The following is a 12,446-nucleotide window of genomic DNA, read 5'->3' as shown; positions in this document are numbered from 1 at the left end:
ACCCAGGCTGCCCAGCCCAGCCCAGCCCTGCACTTAGCCCCCGCATCCTGCCACTGCTTCCCGCGCCGGCGACAGTAGCCGCGACCACTAGCTGCCGCCTGACCACCGGCTCCAACAGGTACAACCGGCTGCTGCAGGTGATCTCACAGACGCTGCAAGACCTGCTCAAGGCGCTCAAGGGGCTGGTGGTGATGTCCTCGCAGCTGGAGCTGATGGCCGCCAGCCTGTTTAACAACACGGTGCCTGAGCTCTGGAACTCCAAGGCCTACCCGTCGCTCAAGCCGCTGTCTTCGTGGGTCATGGACCTGCTGCAGCGCCTCGACTTCCTGCACACCTGGATCCAAGAGGGGATCCCGGCTGTCTTCTGGATCAGCGGTTTCTTCTTCCCCCAGGCTTTCCTGACGGGCACCCTTCAGAACTTTGCTCGCAAGTCCGTCATCTCTATCGACACCATCTCCTTCGACTTCAAGGTCTGGACGTAGCCAGGGCCAGGTCAGGGGACGCGGTGGGGTATAGCCAGCCCAGCCAGAAAGGGCACCAAGGTCACAGCTAGCTGGCAGGGCAAGGGGGCCCCTGAGCAGGGGTCCGTGGGCATCAAGACCTAGGCCAGAAGGGGGCTACCAGGTAAAATGGTGGGTGAGGGGACTCCAGGCAGGCAAAGCTCTCAAGGGAGTTTGTGCTTCTGACACAAACCCAAACCCATCCTGAATCTCCATACATGAGGGGTGCCTGCCCACTGCAGGTCATGAGCCGGCCAGTGTCAGAACTCAAGACAAGGCCCGAGGAAGGATGCTACATCCACGGACTGTTCCTGGAGGGGGCCCGCTGGGACCCTGCAGCCTTCCAGTTGGCCGAGTCCCGGCCCAAGGAGCTCTACACGGAGATGGCGGCGATCTGGCTTCTGCCAGTGCCTAACCGCGTCGTCCGGAACCATGACTTCTACCTGTGCCCCATCTACAAGACACTGACTCGAGCTGGTACTGAGCCCAGGGCAGGGAGCCTACACCCCGGTGGGGGCCAGCCCAGGGCAAAGGTGTTTATGGGCTGGCACTCCTGAGGCAGCTGGGCTGGGACAGAGCCAGGCCCCCAGTCGGCAGGGTGTTAACTGAAGATAAGGCCCAGCGTGCAGGGAGGGGCAGTCCTAGAGCTCACTACCCTCCTGGGCCCCTCAGCAGACCCACCTTGATTCTGGGAGCCCCAGTCTACAGTGGCAGCTCCAAGGCTGGTAACAGAGGCCTGGAGGGAGGGGAAGAGCCCCAACTAGGTCCAGCAGGGGATGGGCAGTGATGCCAACTAGCCCCCCCCCCTCAACTGTCAGGCCCTGATAGACCTGAGGCTTGCCCTCCACCCGTTTACCCAGCAGGCCTCTTCGTGGGCCATCTTTCCCTTTTTTTTTTTTTAAAGACTTTATTAATAAGATAGGAAGAAAGAACCACCACACATCACTCTGGTACATGTGCTGCCAGGGATTGAACCCAGGACCTCACACTTGAGAGTCCAATGCTTTATCTACTGCATCACCTCCCAGACCACCCATCTTTCCCCTTCTTTGCCCCCAGCTCTGTGTGCCCCACCCTTTACCCTATCCTGCTCTAGTTGTAGCAACTTAACCCTCCCTCCTTGTCTGCTCCAGGAACACTATCAACCACAGGCCACTCCACTAACTACGTCATTGCTGTGGAGATCCCGACCAGCCAGCCCCAGCGACACTGGATCAAGCGAGGCGTGGCCCTCATCTGTGCCCTGGACTACTAGACTTGATGGTGGGGGCGCAGGGGGCGGGCAGACATTAAAGTCACGTCTTCTAAGCAGTCCAGCTGAGCCTTAGCTGCTTACACCAGGCCCCTGCCACAGGGCTCACTGACGGGGATGGAGTGTGAGTGCGGTGCTCCAGTGGCCTCAGCAGAGAAGGGGAGGGAGGGGAGGGAGCCTGGAAGAACTGGACCTGCCCATATACAAGAGAAGTGAGCTCTCTGAGGCCTCGGGTCCCTCCGTGGATGTTGAACCTGGCAGGACGAATGGCAGCCGTCTTAAGCCAGAGCCCCAGAATCAGAATCTCTCCCCATTGCAGAGCCATCGGATCTGGAAAAGAGCTGACAGCCCTCTTCTTTCAAAGGCACCTTGCCCAAAACTCTGGGTTCAGCAGCACACCTGAGCCTCTTGTCCTGGGCTGGGTCTAGGGGCCCCGAGAGTCACTGGCTAGGAATGCACACTTGTTGCCTCCAGTCAGCAGTCTGGGTCTGGCAGGCCCTCACTGCAACAGCAGCCCAGCCTGCAGACCTCAGGTTAGCAACCACAGGAGGGCTTGTTTTTGTAGGAGTTTTATTCATTCATCCATTCACTGATCCAGTATTTACAGGGGCCAGAGGGGTCAGACTGTGCTCAGCGCAGAGAGAGAGAGGCAGCTGCCATCCCTGCCAGCTGTGGCCCCCACCCCCCATCACTATGTACAGAGAAGGAGCCTGCCTGGACCACCCGCAAAGCCATCTGATGGCAGAGGCCGTGGGGCTGTTTGGGAGGCGAGCTCAGAGGTGGCACTGGGCCCCTTCTCCATGGCGTCAGGCCTTCTGGATACACAGGAAGCCCAACAGCTTGTCTGGGTCCTGCTGCCTCCACCCAGAGCGCCTTTCAAGAGGGTTGAGGAAGCCGGCGTGGCAGGGAGAGCTGAGTGGTGCCAACTTCCTACAGGTAGCCCTGTCTCTGTTAACCTTGAGAGGAGGGAGACATGGTAATACTGAGGAGCTGGGCAGAGGCAACTCTGAGCCCCGGGCCCAGGAACCCAAGGCAGGTCCACCGCCCAGACCACAACACTGAAGACAAGGACCCCCACGTCTTGCTTCGGGAAACAGTCCTGGTGAGCCCGGCTGGAGTCAGGGAGGCTACAGGCCACCAAGTGGCTCAAACACTTCTCTCTGCCCAGGCCACGGGACCCCTGCAGGCTGCTCCACCCACCCAGTGGGATACCCCACTCCCATCCAGCCCAGCAGCCAGGGCCCTGAGTTCAAGGCTCTTCCGGGAGAAAGGAAGAGCAGGCCTAGCTTCCTCACAACAGGGAGGACAGACAGCTTGGGCTACGACAGAAGGCCCCGTGCCCACCCAGGCTCCCAGCCGTGACCCTGGAGCTGTGAACTCAGCATGATGCAAGGACGTGGGCCCACCAAGATGACAGTGGTCAGGGAAGAAGGCAGAGTCAGGAAGCCAGCTGTATCAACACAGTGGTGACAAAGTCAGGTGTAGAGCCCAGAAAAATAGACGTCTCTGTAGGTAAAATATATATTCTGCTGCCCAGGCAGAAAGTCAGGTCCTGCCACTCCACAGCCAGCTGTGGAGGGAGCTATAACGCCTCCCTGTGCTCCAGCTCCAGCGGCTGCTTCCTGAGCACTATGGGGCTGGTCTGCCCTGCCAGGCCCCAAGAACCTTCCCGGGGTCTGGGCTCTCTGGCTGGAACTACTCAGTAATACTGGGGAGAGGGGAGTGGGGCAGGGAAGGGGCTCCGGTAAGGGCCACACGGCAAGAACAGGCTGCAGTCAGGGCCAGGAGTCCTCACTGGCGCTTCGCCTTGTAGGGGCGCGAGCGTTTCCGCCGGTCGGGCTTGCGCTGCTTGTGGAGCCGGCCGATGCTGACGCCCTGGCGCCGCCGCACCGAGATGTTCTGCTCCACCAGGTTGGCCAACATGCCTGCGGAGAGGCGGGGGCCCGCTCTGACCCGATGCTCGGCGGTCACTGTCTCGGGCAGAGAGCCAAGGTCCCTCCCTCCCCGTGACCCGCAGATCCCACATCCCAAGGCCCCCTCACCTTCCTGAGCCAGCATGGAGATGAAGGTGCAGATGAACTCGTCGTAGTTGTGGGTCCTCCTCTGGTCGTCGATCTGTGGGAGACACCGGTGAGGGGACCGCAGGCAGCCCCCAAGAGCAACACCAGCTGACCTCGGGAGTTGGCCTTGGCAGACAGACAGGGACAGGCAGTGAGAGGCGACCCACCTTGAATTTCTTCCTCTTCTCCACCTCTTCCTTGAGGCAGGCCTCATAGTTTGCGATCTCAGCCTCCACACACTTGAGCAAGGCCAGCAACTCCTGCCAAGACCCAGCACTGCACCCGTGAGCGGGGCTGGCCAACGCCACAGGCCCATCACCAGGAGGCGCCAGAGCGAAGACGAGCACTAGGGTCCATGGAGCCCACCGAGGACCCCCGTCACCACCCAACCCAGACAGGCTTCTGAGCACCTGGCTTCAGCCACCAACCGTCACACCAAAATTCCTATCAGAATCCTAGGACCTGGGTCGCAGTGCCCCAGGTCCTGCCCTCTGGCAGAACGGAAGAGAAAGCCACACAGGGCCTCACCTTGGGTGAGTACTTCTCCCCGCATAAGGGCTCACCAGGCCTGATCAGCCCAGTCTTCTCTCTGCCGTCCACGGCTTCCGCCACCTCCTTCCCCTCTGGGCTGCTGGATCCCTGGTGGCCTTGACTCGGTCTGACGGGAGGTGAAGAACCCTTCCCGCTCTCTGGGAAGAAAAGGCACGAGAGGACCTGTGAGGAGGCAGGGCGCCGGGAGACTGCTTGCCCGCCCTTGGCGCACCGAGCGGCCGCGGCCGGAGGCTACCTGTGAGCGCCAGGGGACTGAGCACGCCATCCTCCGCCAGGTGCAGCAGGCCCGTGCTGATGGCAGGGCCCAGGTCCCGGACGGCGCGGTTGTAGCGGATGCAGTCCACACGCAGCAGGCTGTCATCCTCTCCAAAGAGCACTTTGGAGATGTGGGAGGTGACGGGGCTGGAGGGTCGTGTGGGGTTGGCCGAGCGGATGGGCGAGCGCAGAGGTGAGTTGAAAGCACTGCCGATCTCAGAGGCCGTGTCTGTGCTCTCATTGCTGGGGGTCGGCGAGGGCTGTGAGTGCGCAGGGACGGCCACAGCCGGACTCCCCGCCCCGCCACTCGTCTTGACGCACAGAGGGACGGAGAGGTCTTTCTGAGATTCCTTGAGCTTCTCGGCCAAGACGTTGATGGTGTTGGGCTGCAGCACTGACAGCTGCCCGTCCCCAGGGCTGCTCGACGGCCCGAGCTTCCCCGGCCCCTTCCGCTTATACCTGTGGGGTCCAAGGAGCACTGATCCACAAGAGGCCAGGCGACCACATCCAGCGGTGGCCAGAGTGGCCTGAGCATCCAGGCTCCAGGGACTGGCCGGCAGCTTCTCACACTCGCTCCAAGCACCTTGACCTGGCCACGTCACGCCGTGACACCCTCAGCTCTGCACCCTCATCCCTGCAGCCACATGCCTTCAAGGAAAATCTGTTCTGTCCCAGTTGGCCACGTTCCTAGCCTTTCTGCCGGTGCTGCTCCATCCAGCAACGCTAGCCCCACCCCCTGCTTCATCCAATCTGTCAAGGCTCAGGGACTATGCTGTAACGTCTAGTTACGAGCATCCGGGCCCCCCCCCCCCCCAAGTCTGCCAAAGGACAAGGACGTGGAGCCCGGGCGCTGTACTCCGCAGGCACCAAGTGTCACCTGGATGCCGGTGGTACTCAAGCCAGGGAGTCATGACAGCCAGGCCAGACCCTGCAGCCTCACAGAGGCTGAGCTGACCTGGTGGCTGAGTTGGTGTTCTGCACGTCATCATCTTCTTCATCCTCATAGTCGTCCTCATCGTCCGAGTACTGCTGGGGTGGACGGACTGGAACCCGACTGCGGCCCACACCTGCCGCCAGGTCTTCCTCTTCCTGGGGGGAGAGGCAGGGCAGCACTAACAGAGGGGAGTTGGCCGAGGCTGCACGCGGCGCTCAAAGCCAGAGGGGAAGGCAGCATGGCTCTCCGGGTCAAGGCTTCTGAACACTCCAGAACCCTTCCCCGGCTCCCAGGCCGCTGCCCACCCAAACTCCCCGTGTACACGAGACCTCCCGGGGAAGCAAAGACACTTGGATTGTTTTCAGCAGAAGCCGACCCACAGAGCTATACCAAAGGGGGTCCATGGCCACGTGAATTGATTCAAAGCCCAAGGTGCTCCTTCTGCTTCCCCGGGCTCCCGAGCAAGAGCCATAGGAGCCTACGACGTAAGCCTGGACACAGCGCAAATACAACACCAAGGAACCACCTAGGAAACTAGCTGGCATGGCCAGTCAAGAGACCCCCGCAGGGAATCCTGCTCCCAGCTCACCTGCATGGGGGACTTGGCGTAGTTGTGATTGTCTAGGAAGGCCGGGAGCCGCTGGACGATGGGAGTGGGGTTGCTGGGAACCCCATTGAGGTTGCTCCCTGGAGGCTTTACCACGGGTTTGGGTTTGCTGGGAGGGCTGTGGGCCGGGGCTTGTGAACAGGAACCAGTCGCCTCTTCTACACCATCTGAGGGGGCAAGGACCACAGACGAGACGTTCAGCCAGCTCAAGGAAAGCTGTCCCCAGCCCGCCACCTCCTCAGTCTCACGACAGCCCTGCTCCCCTCCCTGAGAAGACGAGCTGAGCAAGGTGGAAGGATGAGGGACAGCAAGCTCCAAATCATGGCACCGCAGCGAGAGAGAAGGGAGAGACGGAAAAAGAGACAGAGAGAGGAAAAAGCAGGAAGCGGATGTACTCCAGAGGCCGCTCGGGGCCTGTGTTAACTGGAGTCCTTCACATTTGCCGTCGTCAGCACAGAGCTGCTCGCCTCGGGACTAAGGGGAGAGAAAGCTGGAAGATCTGAGCTCAAGCTGCCTCAGGAACCCCTGCATCACTGCCCCCAAGTCCCACAGGAAAGACCTGCTCTGCCCGAGAGCACCCAAGCCCCCTCGTACCTGTGTGGGTGCCCTCAGAGGCTGCCGGGGTCCTGTTTGCCTCCAGTGCCAAGGGGGACTTGCCACTGGCAGGTTTGGGGTCCTCGGGCAGCTGTGACTCTTGAGCCTTGTGCGTCTGAATCAGCTCTGGCTGCGTTACCCTGATCAGCTGAAAACAGAATCGGGGGCTGAGCTGGGGGAGGCTCCTACCCTGGTCAGACAGAGACTGAGGACCGTGTAATGACCTCCATCCTACCATTTTACTCACCAGAAAAATACAGTCTCCAATACTAACCCTCTTTTGGAAGCTGTCCTCTCCCCCCACCCCATATCTCACCTTTTCTACCTAGGAAGTAAAAAAAGCGGTTAGTTGAAGCCCAGACCACAACGGACAGCGATCTGGGAGTCATGAGACGGATGTCCTGCTGGAATAAGGTGGGTGGCTGGGCGAGGCCAGGGCAGGAGACCCACCTGCTGCAGGGCTTCCAGCACTGTCTGGCGGTTCACCTTCAGCACGTGCAGCCTGGCCTCATACTTGATCCTGCGGTCGGGCACCACCGCCATCAGGTTGAAGCGGATGTCATGGTAGGGCTCCCTGCAGTCACAGCCGCGGCTGTGAGAGGAGCTCCCACCCTGGCCTGGCCACCAGGTTTGAGGCAGATGTAGGTCCAGGCCCCACCCCGATGGCCGGGCACACCAGGCTCTAAGAGCTTGTGTGGAGGGGCTGTGAGGATGTGAACCGGCGCCCTTCCCCCCCGTCGTGAAGCAGCCCACAGGCAGCACTGGCAGAAAAGCTATGGGGCAAGCGCCCAGATCTAAGCCAGGTCCACCACGTGGCCTCTCCTCATCTCGGGTCCCTCTTGTGCCCCTCCCAGTGGGGGCAGCGCAAGTACAGGGTCCTCACCCTGCAGTGGCAAGGCCGATACGCTCCATGATGACTCGCCGGGCCTTGTCTGTCCACTCCTCGTCCTCCCCCCAGGGGCCTAGAAAGACCAAGGTGAGAAGTCACCAGGTAGGAAGGGCTGTGTTGAGGCTGGCCAGGCGTGGAGGACAGCAAAAGCGGGGAGCGAGCCGGGCTAGTCAGGCCACGAAATGCAGAGCGCCGCCTCACCTGGCTTGTCTTCACTGACACCCCCTGTACTGGGCCCCAAGCACCTGAGTACCCCGAGTTCCAGCACCCCCGGAGGTAAGCAGAGAAAGCCGATGGGCCCCCAGCTCAGAGAGCGTACCATGGTCAATGGGGTAGACCTTCAGCCCATCCAGCTCAAAAAGCCTGCCTGTGATAGGCACGTAGCTGACGAAGTGGAACGCCTCCATGGTCCGCACCGCACTAAGGCCGTTCTGTTTCTCAGGAAGGTGGCGTGGCTCAGGCCTGGGGAGAGGCCGGTCAGTGCCCAGAACAGGCCAGCCCTTCCTCCCCCCACCCTCATCGGCTCCCACACACCTGGCATGGCTGTTATGTGCCTTGGCCAACTCTGGGGCATTGCCAATTGCATATCCTTTGCTCTAGAGAGACGAAAATAAGACAAGAGAACAACTTCTCAGGTGGGCCTAAGAGTGGGCAGCAAAGCTCAGGAGAGCAGGTCTGGAGGGGTTCCGGGAAGCTAAGGAAACACCAGCGGTGGGGCCGGGCAGTGGTGCACCTAGTTAAGCGCACACACCACCACGCACAAGGGCCCAGGTTCAAGTCCTCGGTCCCCATCTGCAGAGGGAAAGCTTCACAAGTGGTGAAGCAGTGCTGCGGGTGTCTGTCCCTCCCCACTCCCCCCACCCCCCGCCTCAATTTCTCTCTCTTCTATCAGATAAATAGTTTGAAAAAAAGAAACACCAGTGGACTCTTCTGAAGGGCACGTGGGAGCAAAAGAAAAGAGAGCTCGAGGGAGACGGGTGGTGGCGCAGTGGGTTAAGCGCAGGTGGCACAAAGCGCCAGGACCGGCATAAGGATCCCGGTTCGAACCCCAGCTCCCCACCTGCAGGGGAGTCGCTTCACAGGCGGTGAAGCTGGTCTGCAGGTGTCTGTCTTTCTCTCCCCCTGTCTTCCCCTCATCTCTCCATTCCTCTCTGTCCTATCCAACAACAATGACATCAATAACTACAACAATAAAACAACAAAAGGGAATAGATAAATATTAAAAGGAAAAAAAAAAAGAGAGCTCGAGAGTACCCCAAGGACCGGCTACACTGGCCTTGCAGTAGAGCACTGGGGAACAACATGATCTCTGAAGTCCTGACAAAATGTCATGTACGAAATATTCCTTTTCGAGCTGGGGAGACAGCGTAATAGTTCTGCAAAATGCTTTCCTGCCTGAGGCACCACAGGTGCCAAATTCAACCCCCAGCACCATTATTATGCCAGAGCTGAGCAGTGCTCTGGTCTTTCGCTTTCTTTCTTTCTCCCTATTTCACTCACCGGAAATAAATTATATCTATCTTCCCAGGGCCTGACAATAGTGCACCCAGTTGAACACATTCTTTACAGTGAACAAGGACCTGGGTTCAAGCCTCCAGTCCCCACCTGTAGAGACGAGAGTTCCTGTGTCCCCCATCTCCCCATCCCCTCTTAATTGATCTCTATCCAATAAATAACTATCAGAAGAGAGACAAGTGTCCTCCCCACCCTAGGCCTGTTTCTTTTCCCTGACAATTGGGCCTAAATCCAGTTATCTCCCACAATTAGTTCAAGGACTGAATGTAACGTAGGTGATAATTTGGAAAGGGCAAAGCCTCAACATGCCAGGTGCCATGTGGCAGCACCAGCAGCGATCTTAAAGATCCTCCCAGCCGGCTGCGAGCCGGGGTCGGGGGCTGCGGCCTACCTCGGGGCTGAAGCCCTTGGTGAAGTCCTTCATGCGGCTCAGGGCGGGCCCCAGGTCCACGCTGCTGCAGTTGAGGAGCACGCTCAGCAGGGCGTGAGTGGCGCAAGAGTTGGGGATCAGCTGTGAAACCAAGAACAACCACCCAGATACAGAATCCCTCACGCCTCAGCGGGTGCAGGGGCCCAGAAAGGAAAACACATCAGCTCACTTCCTCTTCCTCTTCGCCCAGCACTTGTCCATTTAAGGACTCACCACCCCCGGGGATCTGGTGACATGATGAGTGCGCTCAGATGACACTCTGCTCTAAAGGTGGGCACCTGTTAACTGTGTGAGAGCTCTGTACCTCCTGCTAGGGGCTGCTGCTGCTGTTTTTTTTTAAAAAAAATATTCATTTCCTTTTTGTTGCCCTTGTTTTTATTGTTGTTCTAGCTATTATTGTTGATGTCGTCGTCGTTGGACAGGACAGAGAGAAATGGAGAGAGGAGGGGAAGACAGAGAGGGGGAGAGAAAGACAGACACCTGCAGACCTGCTTCACCGCCTGTGAAGCGACTCCCCTGCAGGTGGGGAACCGGGGGCTCAAACCGGGATCCTTAAGCCGGTCCTTGTGCTTTGCACCACCTGCGCTTAACCCGCTGCGCTACCGTCCGACTCCCTGCTAGGGGCTTCTAGAACCACCGCTCTGGCTGTCTCCTCCTCTTGCCTTCACCCACTTCCACTCCCTAGAGCAAAGGCAACTGGCAACCTCCCGCCCTCCAGACAGAACAGAGAGCCCAGCAGACCTGGTGGGCAAAGAACATGTTATTCACAATATCATCATCGATCACAGACGTATCATCCACCAAGGTAGAAACCTTGCGACGAGACCGGCGCTCTTCGATCCATTTGAACAGGAAGATGAATCCATAGACGGGGCTGGTGAAGTAAAGAGCAGAGCTAGACCCGCCAGGCAGCAGGGAAGGCTCTCAGCCTCCTCTTTCTCCCTCCCCCTCTTCCGCTGCCCTGTGTCGCCACCAGGTTGCCCTCCCTGCGGCCCCACCTCTCCCCCGGCTTCTTCCTACACTGTTCCAACGGCCCCGATCGAGGCCTTTATATCCCGGGAGCCCACCACCAGCCCAACCTATAGCTGTGGTTTGTTCCAGGAGTCGACTCCGCGTCCTTACACGTGTCTACAGTTCTAGGATACCAGAGTAAAAGCTAGAACCCGATGGCCCGGGGCCAGGTGGGCGCAGAAAGGAACATAAGGACGGGCAGTTTAAACACTGATCCTCACGCTGAACCCCAAAGCCTGGACTCCAGTGCAGTCAGGAAAGGGAATGAATACTCGAAAAACATCCGTTTCTTCTTCCCTGGGAAATGAAAGCAGACTTCTCCTTCAGTCCCAGTTCCCCCATCGCTCCCTCCATGTCAACATCCTGCAGGACCACCAGGACCAGACCCTCGGGCCGGCCAGCTGGGTGTGTGTGTCGGGTGTCACACGCTCACCGCCGGGCAGGGCCGGGCAGGGGCCCCAGCAGGCGGGCACGCGGGAGCGGTCGTCACCAGCTGTGCCAAGGGTACTGCGTGACCTGAGCGAGGGAAGGGGCTGGGCTCCCTGTCCCAACACCAGAAAAGACCGCTTAATGATCCTCCCAAAGACGGTTGGGATTTGTAGGGGGAGAGGGGGCGAAGGGGGCGACCACATAGACAGACGTCCTGAGAGAAGACTATGAGAAAAGAAAAAGAAAAAAAAAAGGAAAAGAGGGAAAAAAAAAAAAAAAGCAGCTTGATCAGGAAGGCACCCAAAGAGAAGGCGTGTGGGATCCCCGGCTACCGCCCCCCCTCTTTCTTTCTCAATCTCTCTCTCTCTCTCTCTCTCTCTCTCTGTCCACTTCCTCCAGTCCTTCCCCTGCCCTGGCTGGGGCGGGTGGGGCACGCTCCCCCGGGGCCACACTCACCCCTGGCATTTGCTCTGAAGGTCGTAGATCTCCTCCACCTGCACCCCTTTGACACCTGCGACAGGGAAGGACCCCGGCGTCGGCCAAGACAGCCCCCGGCATTGTCCAGAGGGCGCAGGCAGGGGGCCCCCAAAGTTTGGGTCTGGCGGGTGGGAGAGGCTCTTACCGAAATCTTCCACCAAGAGGGTGAAGAGGCCTGTGTGGGGCGACAAGAGGAGAGGGTGGGAGGCGGGCAGGCGCACCCCGGGCCCAGCGGGCCTCCCCAGGGCTGTGCACGCCCTTACCACGACCCCTCCTTACCAGGGTCGCTCTCCAGCTCCAGCCAGCCTTTATTCATCTTCCCGCGGGGCAGCCCCTCAGCGCCATGTCCAGCCCCTCCCGACCCACCCACCGCCCCCGCCGGGAGCCCCCAGCCACCCCAGGGGCCCCTCGGTCCAACACACAAGACAACGGGCCCCGCCGCGTCACCCGCCCGCGCCGGCGGAATACGTCACCCAGGCGCGACAGCCTCTGCCCGGCCTCCGTGCCCGGCTTCCGCTGGCGTGAGCGCGCGCTCACGAGGGGCGGGGCGTGACGGGGGCGTGGCTAGGCGAGGGAAGAGGCGGGGCGAAAGAGTGGAGCGCGGGTAGCTCGCGAGGAAGGGGCGGGGCTGGGAGAAGGGGCGGGGTCACGTCGGCTGGGCGCGAGCGGAAGGGGCGTGGCCCCGCGCGCGCGCTGGCGAGTGGTCGGCTGTCATCCGCCGGCGTTGCCTGGGCCCCCGCGGCCGCAGCGCGGGGCGGCTGCCCTGGGCGCGGCGGCTACTGTGACGACGCATAAAGACCTGGCGGGCGCGGCGGCGCCCTCGGCGACAGCGGGGCGGCCGGCCGGCGTGCGGTACCTCCCGGAGCGAGCTGCCCAGGCGACCCCGGCCGGCTCCGCAGCAGCCGCGACATGAGCCTGGTCTGGCTCCCGCGGGATGCTCC

The 12,446-nt window shown here is 60.4% G+C and overlaps 2 protein-coding genes and 1 pseudogene across 7 annotated transcripts in view; 1 reads left to right on the top strand and 2 right to left on the bottom strand.

Annotated features, from left to right (window-relative positions):
* Positions 1–1,811, top strand: part of DNAH1 (dynein axonemal heavy chain 1) — a 102,509-nt gene extending 100,698 nt beyond the window's left edge. Inside the window, exons 76-78 of the mRNA XM_060204551.1 lie at positions 119–470; positions 743–977; positions 1,634–1,811. Of these exons, the coding sequence (XP_060060534.1) occupies positions 119–470; positions 743–977; positions 1,634–1,755 (709 nt within the window). The 3' untranslated portion in view covers positions 1,756–1,811. The remainder of the gene's footprint in view (positions 1–118; positions 471–742; positions 978–1,633) is intronic.
* Positions 1,812–2,305: 494 nt separating this feature from the next.
* Positions 2,306–3,527, bottom strand: LOC107522319 (uncharacterized; annotated as a pseudogene).
* Positions 2,306–11,977, bottom strand: BAP1 (BRCA1 associated protein 1). Of its 6 annotated transcripts, none has more exons than XM_007519160.2 (17): positions 11,785–11,977; positions 11,651–11,680; positions 11,485–11,539; positions 10,330–10,462; positions 9,550–9,669; positions 8,178–8,239; positions 7,963–8,105; positions 7,638–7,716; positions 7,205–7,328; positions 6,755–6,902; positions 6,143–6,327; positions 5,575–5,708; positions 4,600–5,078; positions 4,341–4,501; positions 3,980–4,072; positions 3,795–3,867; positions 2,306–3,677 (listed from the first exon to the last, which is right to left on the bottom strand). In XM_007519160.2, exons 1-17 carry the CDS (start codon positions 11,819–11,821, stop codon positions 3,544–3,546), a joined length of 2,190 nt encoding a protein of 729 aa, XP_007519222.1. In that variant the 5' UTR covers positions 11,822–11,977; the 3' UTR covers positions 2,306–3,543. The 6 variants fall into 6 exon arrangements, with proteins under 6 accessions (XP_007519222.1, XP_060060527.1, XP_060060526.1 ...); XM_060204544.1 differs by having other exon boundaries at positions 2,306–3,698; positions 7,205–7,274; positions 11,785–11,965; XM_060204543.1 differs by having other exon boundaries at positions 2,306–3,698; positions 11,785–11,964.
* Between the last annotated feature and the right edge of the window lie 469 nt (positions 11,978–12,446).

This window comes from Erinaceus europaeus, chromosome 12, assembly GCF_950295315.1.
Source record: "Erinaceus europaeus chromosome 12, mEriEur2.1, whole genome shotgun sequence".
In the NCBI taxonomy this organism is placed as follows: domain Eukaryota; kingdom Metazoa; phylum Chordata; class Mammalia; order Eulipotyphla; family Erinaceidae; genus Erinaceus; species Erinaceus europaeus.
Note: the sequence above shows the minus strand (reverse complement) of the source record. Positions and strands in the feature narration are given on the sequence as shown.

Excerpts from the sequence above, each read along its gene's own strand:
- BAP1 (XM_060204542.1), bottom strand. The coding sequence starts at position 11,821 with ATGAATAAAGGCTGGCTGGAGCTGGAGAGCGACCCTG. Across the intron at positions 4,073-4,340 it reads GGGAGAAGTACTCACCCAAG|GAGTTGCTGGCCTTGCTCAA; the intron begins GTGAGGCCCTGT and ends GGGTCTTGGCAG. Across the intron at positions 3,868-3,979 it reads AGAAGAGGAAGAAATTCAAG|ATCGACGACCAGAGGAGGAC; the intron begins GTGGGTCGCCTC and ends TGTCTCCCACAG.